General features: G+C 39.2%; 1 protein-coding gene and 1 pseudogene across 7 annotated transcripts in view; one reads left to right on the top strand and one right to left on the bottom strand.

Annotated features, from left to right (window-relative positions):
* The window catches only part of AAK1 (AP2 associated kinase 1), a 179,402-nt gene that overhangs the window by 61,512 nt on the left and 98,204 nt on the right, over positions 1-19,686 (bottom strand). For all 7 annotated transcript variants that reach the window (XM_090281465.1, XM_090281462.1, XM_090281464.1 and 4 more), the window contains exons 3-7: positions 13,419-13,527; positions 11,866-12,008; positions 3,965-4,086; positions 2,601-2,682; positions 1,980-2,112 (exon numbers count right to left, since the gene is read on the bottom strand). In XM_090281465.1, coding sequence (XP_090137591.1) covers positions 1,980-2,112; positions 2,601-2,682; positions 3,965-4,086; positions 11,866-12,008; positions 13,419-13,527 — 589 coding nt within the window. The remainder of the gene's footprint in view (positions 1-1,979; positions 2,113-2,600; positions 2,683-3,964; positions 4,087-11,865; positions 12,009-13,418; positions 13,528-19,686) is intronic.
* LOC150006155 (small ribosomal subunit protein eS24 pseudogene) lies at positions 17,877-18,385 on the top strand (annotated as a pseudogene).

Raw genomic sequence — 19,686 nt, forward strand, 5'->3', positions numbered from 1 at the left:
ACCGCCTTAGGGACTCAGGCTCCGGATTTTCTGTCGGGGTTTACTCCCTTAGCCTTTCCCCTGAAGAGGTATGCCGCAAGGCAGCGGAGGTTTTTTGGAGTCAGAGTTTTCCTTCTCTGATGTACCCTGACTGGAAGTCGTCGTCGGCAGCCGTCCGTCTCGAGAGACGATGGTGTAGCTTCTTAAGAGTCCATCTGCACCGCCGAGAATGGCTGTGCAGTCCGACTCGGGAGTGACATGGTAGTATCTGTCTCCTCCCGTGTTGAATCGACATCTTGCGATGACGCTGAAGCTACAGAGCCTGGGCAGGGTAATATGGAGGGTCTGCTGTTGCCCATGCAGCAGACCCCCCCTCTCTTCGCAGCTGAAGGGTCCAAGGGAAAGACGGAGTCAATACAGCTTGGCTTCAGGTGCGCCGCAGGAGTTGCCGGTGTTGACTACAACGTCAAACCGCCTTAGGGACTCAGGCTCCGGATTTTCTGTCGGGGTTTACTCCCTTAGCCTTTCCCCTGAAGAGGTATGCCGCAAGGCAGCGGAGGTTTTTTGGAGTCAGAGTTTTCCTTCTCTGATGTACCCTGACTGGAAGATCGAACCAGCGACACTTAGCTCGCAGGCCAACGCTCAATCCACTGAGCTAAACCAGCCAGGGAGGAAGACAATAAATTTAATTTTAGACCTATGAGTTTAGGGTCCAAAATCTTCAGAGATTGTAAACTAAAATATATAGATCAGAGTTTAGTAAAGATGTTATGTTACAGACATTCATAAAGAGTTGTTTTTCCTAATATGAATTTGTTGCACAAATGTTAACATGAAAAAAATTTATTACCAAAAAAATCTAATCATTCTAGCATCAAATTGGGTCATTTCCTCGTATTTCCTTCCAATTTCATTTAAATAGGTGTAACCCTAGAATAGATATAACACTTTACCTCTGAAAACAATCCAATAATCATTAAATGCCACACTCCATTCCTTTAAATAACCTCCCTTACTTTTTTGTTAATAAATGGAGGAGACTGATTGATAAAAACTGGCACAATGTAATGGGTAGTCACTTAAAAACTCTTAACTACATTAACTTGTGTAAGTTACCTATACGTCCTCAGCTTCAGTTTCCTCATTTACATAATGGGGATAATTACATTTATTACACAAGGTTTTAAGAATTAAATGAGGTACAAGCAGGCCCTCAACAAATGTCAGATGCTCCACCCCACATTAACTTCTATTTTCTCCAGAGCATCCCCACCTAGGACCTAAACTAGGTTGCTCAGGAATTATAATCCATAATGGTTAAAACTTAGATGCTACATGTATTCACTGATGTAAAAAGATAATAAAAATAATCTGTTTCTTTAGCATTTTAGAACAGGAATTTATGCAAAGAGTACTTGTTCTACCATCCGGTTAATGAACATTAGTACATATGCTTACTATGACGATGCAAAAAGGTGTGAAATTTAAAAAGAAAACATTTAAAACAAAGCATTGAGTTTAAACACCTGTTATCAAAATCTAGTGATTAACTGAAAGGAGAGGAAAAAACCTAGTTCCACAGAATTATATAGTCTTAATTATGTATTCACTCCAGTCAATCCACTGCAATTATTTTAATTCCAGTTGCTTCCAGTTTTGCAAAGATGAATTTCTTATCACTTGATATGAGTCAGCTGGACTCCTCTGGTACCATAGCTTTCATATAGACTGAAGGAGAACAGAGCAGTACTATACTGCTTAAAGCACAGTTAGGATTTCTGCTCAGGGGGCTGACTCAGGTGTAGAGTTTAGATTTCTAGCAAAACAAACAAACAAACAAAAAACCCACCACTCTCACTAGATGCTATTATATTATGTTTGAATGACCAACCGTTATCAACTGACTTCATTTTGCATCCAACCCACCAGTCCTTTTATCCTCCAATTCATTCCTAGAGATTAGAGATAAAAATATAAAACCAGGAACTTGAAATACTTACTAATTAAGCAGTGCATGTCTTGGGAATATCGAGAGTTATCAGGAATTGTGAAGTTTCCATCACAAATTGCCACCTGACTCTCCCCAAATGGCAAAGTGAAATAGCATAATTTATACAATAAACATCCAAGAGCCTAAAAAAAATAAAGAAAGCAGATTGCTACTAGAGATTTATTTACAATAACTGCAAATGGGTCTACTGAGTGATACCGGCACCATTCACATTTACTAACAGATATAAAAACTATGTACTATTAATTTGTAAGTAATTTTAATTTAGAACCCAACACCACTATTAAGCTGCTGAGTCACATTATTTCTACTATTATTATCAAACTAAGCGCCAATAATGAACAAGTATCTCAGCTGTTTTGCTCTTAAGAAGTAGTAACACACACTTGACAACCACCTAAATAAAGGGCAGGTCACTTGAATAATTGTCACAGAGCTCTAAAGTAATATTCTTGGACATGGCTTCAAGAAGCAGAGGCTGGTCATCTCAAGTTAAGAATCATATCAAGGGATAAATGGTCATTCTTTCTATGGCACTGTCTGGATTAAATGGGAGATTATAGTCAAGACTGCTGACATCTGAGATGCAAATAGGTTAATTGATACCTACCCAAATGTCTGCCTTAGTAGTGATGATTTTGCCACTGTACAAGTTGACCATTTCTGGTGCTCGGTAGGACAGCGTTGTGTATCTACAATCAAGAGATTCATTTTTTTAAGTATGTCAATGATATAATTAAAGACCAGGGGTAGCAGAATATTTTAAATATATGCATATATAAGTTCCCTGGGAGCAATCTGCAAAGAAAGTATGAAATATCAGTGCAGATAAAATAAAAGCTGTCCTTGGCACATAGCCGTGGCCCTCCGGCAGCAGTCCTAATATAAAAGCACATGGAGATCCAGACACTATGGCATTGAATAAACTCTACAAGCAACTTTTCTTGGGTCCTAAAACAACACATTTTCTCTTATTAATCTGTGTTGTTTGATACTATATTTTGCTGATATGTTTTTTAAAATAGCAATCCCTTTTAATGTGGCTTGACACAGAGACCTCATACTGGCTAGGACACTCTGGAGAACAGCAGAAAATGGGCCCTGATTGGGGTGGGAGGTGGACTGATCTTCGCTACTGGATTAGGACTGAAACAAGTTTTCCTCCCTATCTCTGGCTCAAGAAAAGAGGAATATGAGCTCATTTTAAAGTGAGTGTCTTGGTGTTACCAAGCATGTGACTTGCGCTGCTTGAGTCTTTAGACGCCAGAGGGTGCTTTAGCTGTCCATTAGGGTCTTGGACTAGAAGCTTTCCTAACCCAGAAATGGTTGCCAGGGGTGATGCAGGAAGGAAGAGAGAGGATCCCGACATGAGTAGGCATGCTAGACTGCTTAGTTATTAGTAGTTTTAATAGTCAATGCTGTTGCCTGTGTAAAATCCAACACTCTGGACAACAGGGAAAATGACTCAAATTCTTACTGGAGTCACATTTCCAAAGAGGCTTTCCCTCATGCAAGTCAGTGACTCTATCTATAGAGACTTCAATAGCTCTATTCAACCCTCCACTATACTGTAGGTGAGCTCCTTATGGGAAGGAAGGAATACACAGGAACTTAGGGTTCAGTAAAAGCACATTCAACTGAGTAATAATGCCATGGTTGTTGTGATCCCACTTAAAATCTTCACAATAGTTCTATGGCGTGAGTACTATTCAGCTTTTTAAGAGCCACATGATATAAATCAAAATATCTGTGCACAATGACTACAGGCCCATTGATAAAGTGCTATAAGAGTCCTTCATTTTACTCTACAGATCAATAATCATAAACCCCCTCATTTAAAATCAAACAACCCAACTGCCAACAGAGGGCAACTGACTAGCATCATTTTCTTCCCACTCTGACCTTCTTATCCATAGGCTAAAAGTTGTTATTCTCATAATGGACAAAACTCTTAAGAAAGGTGGAAAAGCTTACTTTTTAATCTCATCTTCTACTGCATTGACTCCTTCAGTTTGTGGATTCTGGAATTTGTTGGTGGCGCTTCCAAAGTCACACAAGACGTAGTGGCCTCGGTCATGCAAGAGGATATTTTCAACCTGAAAAACAGTCCCCAACCATCCATTCCAGGATGTCATTTAATAATGTGCTTGAAATTTTGGTTCTCATTCACATAAATATTTTATTTCTGATAATCCCATTAATGTGCTCAGAAAAGTTATTCTCCTCCAAGTGTATCAACAGGGATCACCCCAAGTGGAACAAAACAAGATGTACACTATCGGGGGAAATGAGAGTGGAGGGGGCAAAAAGAGGCAACTCCACAATGGGGAGGCAAGAGCCTCATTTTTCAATTTCTATTTCCAGCCACATTTCTCACCTCTGCAGAAGCAGTCCTTATACTGAATACTTCTAAGCCTTTGGATTTTTCATCATGTTCTTCTTTCTGTCTAGAATGCTTACTATGATCCCCACCTTTACTCAAACCATCCTGAACATATATACTCACTTAAAAAAACCTAAAATAAGCCCTGGATGCTGTGGCTCAGTGGATTGAGTGTCGGCCTGTGAACCAAGTGTCGCTGGTTCGATTCCCAGTCAGGGCACATGACTAGGTTGCACGTCAGGTCCCCAGTTGGGGGCGCATGAGAGGCAACCACACAGTGATGTTTCTCTCCCTCTCTTTCTCCTTTCCCTGCTCTCTAAAATAAATAAGTATGTAAGTAACTAAATAAATAAATAAAATTGTATAAAAAAAGACAAACAAACCTAAAATAATTCCAACAAAGCAACACTAGTATTTCCAATCTATTGATTATAAAATCAACAGCTACCATTTACTGAGCTTTTACTATTCTGAGTACTACTGTACCCAGCATTTTACATGGATTATCTCACTCAATCCTCATAATTACAATATAATAATATCTCTGTTTACAGATGGGAAAGTGAGACTCACAGTGATAAAGCCAGGAAGTGAACCTAATTCTCTGAAGGACAGGCAGAAAGCAGGTTAGAAGCAGGGCTCCCATCCCCACCCTCTAATCCTGGTAGGGGAGATGACTACACTCACCCAATGTACGGGACACCAGCTGAAGAACAGAGCTACCTTAGTTCTTTAGGTTCAGAAAGGCCCCTATAATATGAATCTAGTCAATGAGGAACCAAGTGTATAAATACTGGTCCGGATGATTTGCCCAATGTCTCCTAAGCATGCCTATATTGCCTAGTTTGTCCTTTTATTCAATTGCTCCCTCTCCACCAGTCAAATCCTAGCCATTCTTCACATTCTTGCTCAAGTCTTAGCTCCTCAGTAAAACCTTCCATGGCCACCCTAAAAATCTACAGAACTTACTGTCACTAGGGGGAATCAACAAAGATCTTCATTCCAAACCAAAAGATTTCCTTTGCTTTATTCTGTGGCTACTTTCAAGCTCCGATAGCAGAGCTGAGCAGTTGATACAGTGACTACATGGCTGACAAGCCTAAAATTTTACTCTCTGGTCCTTTGCAGAAAAGTTTGCCAACCTTTGGTCTCTAGTAATTGTATCTGGTCTAGAATTTTACACACATAGGTACCTGTAGATCCCTTATACAGCATCATTCTGCAACAATCTTCCTTCCTGGCTTCATGTATCTTACAGGGCTCATGTGAAACCATATTTCTCCCATTATATGTGTGCAGTTGCTTCCCAAATCAGTTTCTATACTTCTAATGCTGGAATGTATAATCTAGAAAACTGAAAAGTTAATTCACATCAAAATGCAAACAAGGTGGTTCTAGGGACCAAATCACTGTTGGGAGGCAGGGATTGGAGAAGAACTAAGCAGACAAAGGACAGAATAAATATAAGGCACACTGGGTTTTGTGTTTTGGTTTTTTTTCCCTACCTTAAAAACTAGGTTGGTGTTTCTGGTTAGTTGCAGAGTTGCAGCAATCAGGAGTTACACTATATCCAATGTGGTTCACCTTAGCTTGCCTCCCTCTCAGGCACAAAGCTAACATTGTATAAAATTATATTTGTAGGAAAACCAGTTAAACATTAAGGGTGTGTACAAAAGTAGACGAGAGAGCCAGAAATATCGATGCAGAGAAAGCTTTATCAATATCAAAGGAATATCAATGCAGTTAAAAATAATAATTCCAGCTCTACTACTTTGCAGGGAGAATCAAATGAGATTATGAAGGTGAAATCACTTGGCAGCAGTCTGATCCTGTGACTTGTAACACCTGTGAAACCTGCTACCCTCCATCATCAGCACCACTGTCACCATCCAAACACCTAACACAAAGCACTGCATTTGGCAACCATACTGGACTTGGGGTTCAGAAGACCTCAGGGTCCATTATAGATGTTTGACCCTAGACAAACCTTCAAAGCTCTTTGAGCTTGTTTCTCATCTGCAAACTAAAGCTGATAATATTTCTATCACTGTTGTTAAGAAGCAAGTAAGAGAACGTTCATGGGCACAAACTGTCAATCTCTCTACAGAAACATAAGTTGTTATTACCATTCATTTATTAAAGAAACACCTCTGAACTCATACAATATGCCAAGTACTTTTCTAGGTTCTGGGGACAAGACTATGAACAAATCAAAGTTTATCCTCTCATGGCGCTTACCATCCAGTTGAGGATAGTAAGAAAATAATTGTGCAGTGATGGTAAATGTTATTAGAAAACCCTAACAGGTTAAATGTATGTAAGGTGAAAAGGGATGCTACTGTAACTAGCACAGCCAGGGGAGGGGCAGAGATGGAAATGAAGGGCAGAACAGCCATGGAACACCTGAGGAAAGAGCATTCCAAGCAGAGAGTTGCCAGCATGAAGGTGCTGAGATGGGAGCATGCTGAGGAGTCCGAGACACAGAGGGAAACCACTGTGGTGGGAACAGCACTGTGCTGGTCACTGATACTGCAAAGAAAGCTGGAAAGGTGGGACTGGACATATTATGGACCAGCACTCTTAAGAATGGGGAGATGAGATAAGGCTGGGCCTTTGAGGAGTGAAAGCCTTTGATAAGTGAAACTAATAACAGGAACAAAGGCACAGAGGCAGGACCAATAGTAACAGCACTGGCATCAGCAACTAATAACACTTACTGGGTGCTAGACACTGCGCCACACACTTTTACTTGTAGTATTTCATGAAATTCTTAAAAAGCCTTTTTGTTCCCACTTAAGAGTTGAGAAAAGAGTCAATTAACCTAACATACCCAAGGTCACAAGACTGGAAGAGCAGGATCTGGGATCAGGCTGCCTGACTGCTGGGACTACACCCACTGCATTGATGTGCACTATGCAATGAAGGAACACAGGTTGTTCAGACTGGAGAAGGAGATGGGAGCAGAAGGAGAGGAGACCAGAGAAACAGACAGAGGGCAAACTGAATAAGGCCACCAGGGAGCCACTCAACAGTTTTAATAGTCAGCAGCAGATGAAAAGAAGCATTTAGGAAGGCTAGCATGGTGACGGATGAGGGAGAAAAAGAAAGGAGACAATGAGGGCACGTGCAATCATCCACTTGTGAGGTGACTACAGCCAGGTCTAGAGTAGGGCCAAGGGAGACTAAATGAGATTAGGGAGGAAGAGAACCAAGTAAACATTGACACCATCTTCTGAAAGCTTCATATAATTTGCATAGTGACTTTGGTTTTGGCAACACCCTTTTAGGGTGTAAGCCTTACGTGGGTTACCATTGCTTACAATCCTCAAGTCCTTCAGTTCTCTGAGAGTTTAATAGTGCTGACTACTTCCCAACTCCTTAGCTTAAGAGTGTTATTAAAGTTGTCACTTCCAAACCCTGCTTATAGCTTTAGCTAAAAGGTCTGGAAAGCCACCTCCTACTGACTTCTACATCTTGACATTATTTCAAACAGATATGGCATTCAGGCATTTCAATCACAGAACTTATTACTACTGGAAATTCTGGAGGATTAGATGAATGTAGGTTTTCAAACTTGTGATTCTAAAAATAGGACAAGAATCTTCAGCCTATTGTATATTGTACTTCACGAGATCCAAATCTTTCTAACAAAAGAGAAGACATTCATGACTTTTTCAATCTGAATGCACTTAAGTCTTAACCTTTTTTCCCCTTTCTTAAGTGCTGAGGAAAACACCATAATACAGTACAGCAAAGCAAAAACAAAAATGGGAGTAAAAAACTTCAGACTTTGTTCTGCTTTGATCACTGAATTAGTTGTGCAGATCACAACTTTTCTGGACAGAGGTCCCCTGACTGGTCAAAGGAGAGGGCTGGCTTAGGTAAACTTCTCAGGTCTATAACCCCATGGTCTGTAACAATAATCTCTATCGTTCCCTGTAGAAACAGAAAATTTTAAATGGCGGAAATAATTAAAATGTTAAAATAATATATTTGAGGAAGGATCTTCAACAAAGAACAGAACTTCTATTATGGCTATTTTTAGAACATAAGCTGCTTAAGGACCAGGGTCGATTTCAGTGTATTTCCTATATGTAATTTGAAAGCAAGACCAGGCAGAACAAGAGGCATTTTTCTCAGGTGTGCATGTGAACAAGCAGACCTCCACACAGGGTGGCACTGACTCCACACAGGGGTCCACCGCTGGCCTGGCCTGTGCTCTTTCCTGTGTCCCACTGATTTTATTCACAATGGTGTCTCTTCACCAAATGGAAATACTGCTCGCAGAGAAGCAACCAGATGAGAAGCAACCAGAAGACCAGCAACCAGCACCTTCTCTGAGCAATAGGAGAATAAAGAACTTCTTGGCTCTGGCTACTACTGGGACTGCAATGGCTGGTTCCAGCAGTGACAAAGAACTCAGAGTAGCCTGAGCTATGTGATATAATGATATAGCCAGCGCAAACAAGACACAGCCAAGGCAAACAAGAGGTTAATGGGGACTTCACTCAAGTTTTAGAAAGCTGGGCGTGGCAGGCAAATGTGACCTGTATGATGTTGGAGCTCATACAGATCACAGAAAAAGTTCCCATGCTCACACTTCTCACCTACTCTTTGCCCCTCACAAACTCTTCTCCAAGGCAGGCAGCAGGGACAGAGGTCAGATCCTAAAATGTTGGTACCACTGCTTATTTCAGAATATATGATAACAGGCCTAAGGATTTCACTCATCACTAAAGGCAACACTTAAATAAAATGTCAATACATACTCAGAGCAGTGGCTTCCAGTGTGCTCTGCAACTTGCCATGTCCTGGGCTCTTAACTAAATCTCTGTGCTCAAACGCATGGTTCCTTCCCTTCTCTAGGCAACCCTCAGGTGCTGCTCTCTGCCTGAAATGTCCTTCATCCTCTCTGCGAGCACCCATATCCCACCAGTACTTTGAAATCCCACTCTTCTAGAAGATTCCAACCACCATCTCTCTGATCTCACTATCTGATCATATATTAAGCCACTTGATTTTATTCTACTGATCACTTTGTTCTATAAAGTTTTGCATTTCACCTATTTCTGTCTCAGGTCTAAATATTTTATTTACATCCTCTCACCAATACTTTAAACATCTTGAGAGTAGGGACCATATTATATCTGTACAAAATTATGTACCCATACTATGCTAGGCTCGTAATGTTTACTGAGATGTATTATCCCTTTTCTATTCAGCAAAAAGGCTGACTGTGGGCAGAGGTACACTGGAGAAGGATGCCTAAGGTTTATGGAGGTATATATCAATACCTATCTTCCTGAAACCTTACTGCATTAGTACAGAAAAGCCACTCTGTGTGTACTACTTCACACCCACTACAAATGGCTAAAATTAAAAAGGACAATAGCAAGTATTGGTGAGGATGTGGAGAAATTAGAATCCTCATATATTGCTAATGAGATGTAAATGGTGCAGCCACTTTGGAAAACAGTTTGGCAATTTGTCAAAAAGTTAACCACAGTTACCGCATGACCCAGCAAATCCATGCCTTGGTATACACCCAAGAGAACCACAAACATATGTCTACATAAAAACTAGGTTGTTCATAGTTGCTTTATTCATGATAGCCAAAGTAGAAACAATCCAACTGTCTATCAACTGATGAATAGAAAAGCAAAATGCGGTCAATCCACCCAATGGAATATTCTGCCATGAAAAGGAAAGAAGTACTGACACATGCTACAACATAGATAAATCCTGAAAACATTATTCTAGATAAAAGCAATCAGACACAAGAGGTTGTATACTGTATGAGCCCATTTACATGAAGTGTCCATAACAAGGAATAGAAAGTATATTAGCGGTTGCCCAGGGTTAAAGAACCAGGGAATGAAGTGTGATTGCTAATGGATACAGGATTTCTTTGGGGGGTGATGAAATGTTCTGAAATTAGATAGTGGGGATGGTTGCACAGCCATGTAAATGTACTAAAAGCCACTGAATTGTACACTTCAAAAGAGTGAATTCTGTGGTATGTGAATTATGTCTCATTTTTTAAAAAAGCTTTAAAAAAAAGGCCAAATAAAAATGCCAGTATATCACTGTGATCCTCAAACTTTAGAATATACAAAAACCACTTGGGGTGCTTATTAAGATATAATTTCTGGGTCTCCCTAGCACTACCACCAAAATTACAGCTGTTGCAGGAACACAGATCTCTGGGTAGGGGCATTCTCATGCTCCTCCACCCAGGTGTCATCCCATGACCCAGGAGATGATGAGCTAATCTTGTCTCTGCCTGCGGCTTTAGGCTGTTAAGGCCACTGGGTCATGGAATCCTGGGAACAGCGAGTTCTGTTGTGTACTCCATCTGCCTCCTTGTTAATAAAGTCTTAAAATGGAGCTAGCATTGAGGATTAGTGGGTCTGCTTTGCATCCCCATAGGTGCTAGCTAAACCATGAGTTACCTGGGCTGTATTTTACATATTAATGATACTGTAAGAATTCTTTCACTTGTAAAATTCTTCTGTTGTTGGCTGGAATGTCACATCCCCTGTTCTAGTAACTTGAAATCCTAATAAAAGGACAATGAGGCTTCCCGCTCTCCACTGATGGTCAGAGCGAGCCACAGTCCTCCGTTTGTTACTGGCCAATCATCCTGCTTGCTCGATTTATCTCAGCATCCACGATCATAAAAAACACTTCATACAGCCCAACAGGTTCTATGTGGAACCCAGCAAGCTACATTTAACAAGCACACTAGGGAATCGTGATGCAAGTTATTAGCCATGAAGCACATTTCTCAGAACATAGGTATAATAAAAACAAATTGCAATTTAGAATCAGAAGAGCAAGTCAAATTCTGATACTGCTCCTTCCTAGTTATATGACCTCAGGCAAGTCTCATAACCTCTCTGGTCCTGAGTTTCCTCAACTATAAATTGTAAAGAAGAATGTCTTCCTCCAAAGAGACAGTGTACCTAAGGTGTCTAGCAGAGTACATGGCACACAGTTGGTGCTCTGTAAATGCTAGCAAATCTTAACTGGATGCCAATTCCATTCAACAAACATTGTCAAGAGACTATATGAAACGCCCAGGGCAAGGGCTTGGTAATTAGTGGGACAAAATTTAAAAGTAATCTATTAATAGCTTTTACAAAATAGGAAACAGACTTTAGAGACTATAGTTTACAACTATTTATAGTAGATATTACTTTTCATGACTCCAGGAAAGTGAATTTGGGAGTTTATCAGGAAAAACAAAAACAATATATGTTCATGCATTTGATGATTATGAAGAATTTCTGAAAACTACTTAAGTAATAAAACTGATACCTGTTAGATCTTTCCTCCCTTTGTACTTTCTCTCCCCATGCAGAATGCAAGCTGAGAATTTGGGACCATGCCTTAAACTCTCTCACATCTTCCTAGTATCTGCCCCATCCCTGGGGCAGATAGAAAATACTGTGTAAGAACAGACACTTAACGAAACGGTGTGGTCTGTTACCTTCAGGTCACGGTGAATAATAGGAGTTTTGCACTGATGGAGGCGGGCAACAGCTTCACAGGTGTCACAAAATATCTGGAGCACTTCATTCTCTGTAAAACCCGTTTGCAGGCGTTGGTTCATCAGGTTGACCACCTGGCCTCCTAAGAGGGGTGCAGAGCAAAGGATTAATCACTTACCAAAGAGAATGAATGGTTTTCCACAAAGCAGCAACCTGGGTCAAGGTAACAGCTGATCACTGGTTTAGCCTGGACAAAAACTCAACTGTCTTGATTCCCAGGCTGGGATTTGTTTTCTTACAATCCAGAGCTTCCTCTAATATGTCAAAAAGAGTTTCTTTATTTTATAAAGCACCCCAGACAAGAGCTGCCCTCATTCTGTCTTCAAGATTAGTACTAGTTGCCTGGTTATACTGTCCCTACTGTGTTTGAGACAAGGCCACAGGTTCAACTTGCCATGTCTTTTAGTAAGACTCCAACTATACAACAGACCTCAGAAAAAGGAAGAAGACAGCTTTATAGTCTGTACTTTAGGTATAGCCTTGTCTTCCTGGCTTCACTACTTGCTGCCATGTCTGTAGAAATGCTACACTAATATTTAATCTCCAGGACCAAAAGTCCAATCGCTTCATTTATGAAATAAGCCAGACCCACAGATGCTCCTACTGCCTCATCTTTAAACATTTTATTGTCCAAAAAGGAATGAGCAGGAGGAAACAAACTGCCAAGTTCAAATTTAATAGTATTTTAAAAGTCAGATTAACAGCTTTTACAGTAATGTCTAAAATCATTGGATAACATCACATTTTTCGGATTAGCAACCTATTTAGTTTACGGACAATATCTTAAGGCAAGAAAAATGTTAGTGGAAGTAGGGTGACTACAAAACAGTGCAAAACAGTGAGATAATGACCCAAGCTTATAAGTGGCAGCTGCTTAGGCCAAAAATAGGTCAAACCTTCAAACAATGGTTATATGTAAATTCATGCTATGTTATGGGTTTTCCAAGATAAATATTGCATGAAACTCCATGCTTTCAACTATTTAACTCAACTGTTAAGAGCAGCATGGTTTGAATGTAGCCTTACCAGCAATTATAGCTCTCAAGCAAGGGGAGGAAGGTCACTTCCATTAGACAAAAAGGATTCTTTTACCCCATTACAAGGATGGTGGTGTGGGTGGAGAATACAACACATGAGTGAGGGAGTGGGGAAGCTGAAATGTTTAGTCCATCTGGAGTTGGGTCTTTATTATGAGCCTTCATCATTGTTTTAAAGCATCACAACACATTCATTAGCATTGTGATACATTCTCATTCACACACAGGCACCAAACCTTCCTAAACCACTTTGAATTCTTTGTGCCACTGATTCTTGCCATTATCAGACTAACCAAGAGGTGACAGCAAACTAGATTTTAGCCTCTTAGTTTTCTAGTCTTTAAAACTAGAACAACATATATTAGGGTACAGAGTAATAACTGAAATGACCATCATGCCTTTTACAATAAAAGTGCTAGTGAAATGATAGCTTCAAGTACAGTTCATATACTCACCCCTACAGAAGTCCATCAGAATGAGCACTTCCCATACGTCACCACTACTCACATTGTTGATACTAGAATCAATGTAACCCACGATGTTCTTGTGTCCCGACAAGTCCCTCTGTAAAGAAGAGTTGAAATATTATCAGTTACAGAGACGTAATGAGCCAGTCAGTTTCATTAGCACAGGTTATTTAAATATACGGACACTAAGGAGCACGGTCAAGAGCAGACTTCCGATGGTCTCTAAGATTCATGGCCCAATCCTCAATAGCAATTCTAAAACCCTACTAAACCATAGCACTCACCTGAACTAAATTCTAAACACAGGGTGACTACTTGCTCATTGCAACAGTAATCCATGAAAACCAGAAGCAAAGACTCACATCTCCAGAAACATGGCAAGAGGGGCTAAGAGGAGAGTAAAAGTATGAACTATTTAAACAGGTGGAATTTTTAATTAAGAAAAGTCAAACTGACATTTATTCCTGGTTATAGGGGCACAAGTGAATTCAACTTGACTTTTAAACTGCTCATGCTGTTTTCCTCCCTTTAGGAACTATATGAAAAGAATAATTGCTTTACAAAGTTTTAAAGGGACTACAATGGCATTTTGCTTGTAATTAAGCCTTTCAAGCCAACTAGCTGAGATATAAAGAAGATGGGTCCTGTTTCCAGCTCTCTGGTTAGAACTGCATACGATCTCTTAGGGCTGCTTATGGAATTAATTCTGTGTCAGGACCTAGTGAGTCACTAGAAGTTGCCTCCCACCCTGGTATAGTTATTGCCATAGAAGCAACCTGTGTAATGATATGTTCAAAATCCAAAGTCATTAGCGAGCAAAAAGTGAGCTAGCTGGGTAATAGGATTTTTGTAAAAATACATTATTTAACTAGTTTTAACAAATTATCTTACTTTGGTTCAATAAAAAGTGGGAGGGGGAGTGTGGACAAGAGTTGTTCTATAAGAATCACCACACAAATTTGGCAGTTTCGACCACAGAACAGTAACTATCACCACACTAGCTAGATATTTCACTGTTTGAAGAAGTCTCTTTCAATCTGAAATCACATACCAAAATAAGAGGAAGCCTCATAACATCAAATGAACACAACTAAACCCTGAGCATCCAAGTTAAAACTCATGAGAACTTTCCTCTGAGTGAAAGATTAAGAATGACTGTTGCCTCAGAAGGTAGAACAAAGGGGTAGGAAATATGACGTGGCAATGGGGAGGTCAGTGGAGATCCATGCAAGAACAGCTTCAGAGAAGGAATGGAATGGAGGTGAGAGTGGAACTGGATTTTCACAGAATGGGAATTGAATATGTAGCCAATGACTACAGGTTACTCTTTCAGAACATTTTGTGCTCAAGAAAGAAGCAGTATTGAGGAAAAGAACTTTCATGATGGGAGGGAGAGAACTGAGCAATGGAGTGTAGAAGGAGCCAGGAGAAGAAAGCTTTAAGGCTACAATAATTGATGGAACTAAGTCCCATTGGCAGAACAGGTGGGGATACAGAGCACTGTTACAAGGAATGGTTTTAGAAAGACATTTCTTTCCTGGCAAGCAGGAGGAAATAGAAATGGATATGCATATTGGTTTGAGGCTGGGAAAAAAGAAAATACGAGTGAGTTCAGATCTGCTGTTCTGTTTCTGGTAGAAAGGAAAATCATCCTCAAGTGTAAGGGAATGAGAAAGAAGCTTGATGAGAGAAGTCTTAGAACAACTGCTTTGGATGTAACAGACAAGAGAGATAATGAGGCAGAAAAGTAGTCTCTAGAGTTCAAGTTTCTCCAAACAGAGAGTGACTTCAGGACTCATGTTTTGCAAGACTATTATTCCATCTGCTTTTTAGTATTAATATCAACTCTTCTAGAACTTGTTTCCATTTACACAGTCCTAAAAATAGGAAGAACTGGAGAGAAGTTTTTGGAAACCAAAATGGGGCAGAGGATCAAGTCCTCCAAATGTTCACAAAGAGGAATGAAAGACTATTTTTCCTACATTTAACTATTTGAAAAAGACACATCATAATTAAAATGCCAAAGGGTGAAGATAGAAAATCTTAAAAGCAGCAAGAGAAAAGCAGAGAGTTACCTACAAAAGAGTTCCCATAAGACTGTCAGCTGATTTCTCAAAAGAAACTTGGCAGGCAAGAAGGGACTCGCAAAAACTATTCAAAGTGATGAAAAACAAGGACCTACAACCAAGACTACCTGGCAAAGCTATCATTTAGAATGGAAGGGCAGATAAAGTGCTTCCCAGGCAAGGTAAAGCTAAAGGAGTTCATCATCACCAAGTCATTATTATATGAAATGTTAAAGGGACTTATTTAAGAAAAAGATCAAAACTATGAACATTAAAATGACAACAAACTCACAACTATCAACAAATGAATCTAAAAAAACAAAGACAAACTAGGCAAACTAGAACAGGAACAGAACCATAGATATGGAGATTATATGGAGGGTTATCAGTGGGGAGGGGGAAAGAGGGAGACGGGTGGAAAAGGTGCAGGGATCAAGAAGCATAACTGGTAGGTAAGAATAGTAAAGTAAATGAAGAAGCCAAAGAACTTACATGCATGACCCATAGAAATAAACTACGGTGGGAGATTGCTGGAGGAAAGGGAGGTACTGGGCAGAGGGGGGCAGAGGGGGAAAAATTGGAACAACTGTAATAGCATAATCAATAAAATGTACTTTTAAAATAAGGATCAGCAATGTTGCTTGTGACCTTGTCTTACCCCAAGAGGAATAATAAAGATCTACAAGAAAAATAAAAAAAACATTTGGTAGAGCCAAGAGGAGGTTAAGCATCATTAGAGGCCCCAAATGAGATTAACATCTGCAGATGGCATCCTAGAACAGTTTGCCAAGATGTTTGCTGATGAGTTCAAGACCAAATTCCTGTTCATTTTGTCTCTGCAGAGATCCTGAGAAATATCCACCAGAAAAGACCACCTCTTTGGAGGGAGACCATGACTTTTAATGACTTGAAGATGCAGCAATATCTCAGATTTTAAAGTAAAATATCACTGGTTTATAATTGATGGAGAAAGATCTGTTTGAATGGTTGTGAAATGTAGAGAAGGTCAAGGGGAAACTTTACTGCAAACTGAGATTGATTTGCATTCACAGTACCCTGACATCAGTTCTCAGCAGATGTAGGCCAGAGGATGTCCCAGCTTCCCCTGACTTTAGTTAAAAGACCAGCCCTGGGCTTACAGAACCAATTGGATGTACAGTATTCCCTCACTTATCACAGGTATTACGTTCTAGACACCTCCACTCCCCTGTGATAGGGGAAAATCTGCGAAGTAGGAACCTTACATTTATTTTAGTATTTATATATATTTTATAAACCCTTCCCACACACTTATAAACCATTCCCAATCCCTTATTAACCTTTCCCACTCCCTTATTAACCTTTTCCACACTTTTATAAACACTACTTATGTTCTTAAACATATCCTACACCCTTAAACCTACATAACTTTAACAACATGGTATACAGTACCACAAAATCCTGCAAGTTGGTGAAAAATCTGCGATAAATAATTAAACATAATATTTTTTAAAATCCCACGATACAGTGAGGCTGCGATAAGTGAACCGCAATATAGAGAGGGACTACTGTACAGGTATGGGATGGAACCCACATGGGGGGCGGGGGGACACGCATCTCAGTTACTACCTGTTTACTCAGGAAAGGGCAGGATGTGGGGAAGATGCTTTGATGCCCTTGGCTATACAATTAGTACTTGAGAGTATTGGGGAGAAAGTCTATATGGTGAGTGAAAGTCAAAACCTGAGTTTTAGGGGAGTGGAGAATGTTTAGTTAAACTATAGATCAGATCAGTTTATATTATTGATTTAAATAGTGACAGGTATAAAGAGACTGTGTTGTTATTTCAAACTTTATTTTTAAATTAACATTAAACAAGATTAATAAAGGGCTAACAAACATGTTATTAGAAGACCTACTTTATTAAATAGGTACCTAAAGTGGTTTATAGTTTAGCTTGTTAACTTTTACATTTAACTGCTTGAAGTGCTGCAAAACTTTTTTTACAAACACACACAAAATCTAGCATTTGAAAATCAGCCCTTCAACTCAGATCCTATAGATTATTACAAATTTCAAGTTTATCTGGGATCATAATGACTCTTGTAGCACAGAACAGTATCCTATCCCTAGCTTCAGAATTCCTGCAGCAGAATTCCTACTTAAGAACCTTAAGGCCTTATAAGTAAATGGAGGACTCAATTCTATTCGCTCTAACACAGTTAAAGAATTGGAGGAAACTCCCATATAACATGATATTAGGGAAATCCCCATATAATACTGAATGTGATAAAAGCTTTTAAGGGCAAAAGATAACTCATTTAAAATGTTTCATTCGAGCGCATATGTCGTATTAGATTTGCCTGTAGAATTTTTAAATTAATCAGAATTTTAGCTCTTTTTTCCTCCCTTGCTGCTTGAAGATTAGCCACCATCATGAACGACACAGTGACTATCCGGACCAGGAAGTTCATGACCAACAGACTACTTCAGCGGAAACAAATGGTCATTGATGTCCTTCACCCTGGCAAGGCAACAGTACCCAAGACAGAAATTCGGGAAAAACTAGCCAAAATGTATAAAACCACACCAGATGTCATCTTTGTGTTTGGATTCAGAACCCATTTTGGTGGTGGCAAGACAACTGGCTTTGGCATGATTTATGATTCCTTGGATTATGCAAAGAAAAATGAACCCAAACATAGACTTGCAAGACATGGCCTGTATGAGAAGAAGAAGACCTCAAGAAAACAGAGAAAGGAACGCAAGAACAGAATGAAGAAAGTCAGGGGGACCGCAAAGGCCAATGTTGGTGCCGGCAAAAAGAAGGAGTAAAGATTCTTCAGTGACTTTATCTGTGCTGATGATGCAGATTTTTCATGAGGATTAATAAAAGACCTTTTATGTTTCTGGTTCTTTGAAATATGAAAAAAAAAAAAAAAAAGAATTTTAAACTCATTTTGTTCATAGAGTATTAGTTAGAGTCATATTTTTTAAATGAAGATTCTTCACTAAAGGAGCACAAAACTCCTTTTGAGAGAACTTCAAAAGTGCTTAGCACCATATAACGAAATTTATAAAGATCTCTCAGCTAAAAGCAGGCAATCTAGAATAACAGATTTTTTGCAAAAAGTAGAGCAGCGAAATCAAGATAATGCTGAAGAAAGTTCAGAGGATGAGGATATCTTGTCAAAAAGAAAACGCATTCAGTTAATGGAGCTCAGTAGTGATGACGAAGAAAACATTACTTAATTCATATTAATATGTAATACTTTTGATGAAAATTGCTTTAATAAAGATATTTATCTTAATTATAAAAATATAATAGTATGTTTTTCTTTTATTTTTAGAACCTAACCCCCCCTTTTTGTACTAGTTCTTTGTTTCATATCACACAGATTCTCATAACACGGCATTTGTTAGGAACCTAACAACCATGTTATACAGGGGTTACCTGTATATTTTTGTTCAATAAAACAAAGAAGATAACATTCTAACTTGAATATCAATAATATTATTCACTTCAAAATAGTAAAAGTGAGTATTACATATAACTAATTTCCCTACATATCATATGCAATGCCAGCATAATATCTGCTAATTCCTGATTCTCAGAGAGCTTGCATTTGCATATAGTAAGTTTCCAAAGAGGTATATTAACCCTCTTTGACACTCCATTCAAATATTGAATGTCTCTGATTTTATGAGTCAACATTATTACTGCCTACTTCTAGAATCACACTATGGTGGCACAGATCCTTTTAACCAAATTTTGGCTTCATCTTAATTTAAAAGATGAAGGAAAGCAGTTCTAAGGTCTGAAATTAGTTTCTCTTTCCCAAATTTGCTTTGTAAAAAAGTCTTCTGCCTCACTATTCCTTCCCGCTTTTTTTCTCTATAACTCTATATTTCCTTTATAATTCTCTTCAAGGACTTATTCACAGGCAAACAAAAGCTATCAAGTCCAGCGTAGTAAGTAGTAAAAGGAAATAAACACTGATATCTGGGCTGGTCCTCGAGTTCTACTGAAGGTCAAGGTATCTGGGGCCCTTGTGGGTTTCTGCTACATAAGAAGTACCAGATATTCTCCTGCGTACACTCAAATGTACTCCCTCTTTCCCAAGTCTTACTCATTAATTAATCCTGTACTTATTGAACAGATATTTAAAGTCATTTAGAGTCTGATTCTAAGCAGTGCAGTCTAACTTTCA

Source organism: Furipterus horrens, unplaced genomic scaffold, assembly GCF_987537825.1.
Source record: "Furipterus horrens unplaced genomic scaffold, mFurHor1.1.pri manual_scaffold_6, whole genome shotgun sequence".
NCBI lineage: Eukaryota > Metazoa > Chordata > Mammalia > Chiroptera > Furipteridae > Furipterus > Furipterus horrens.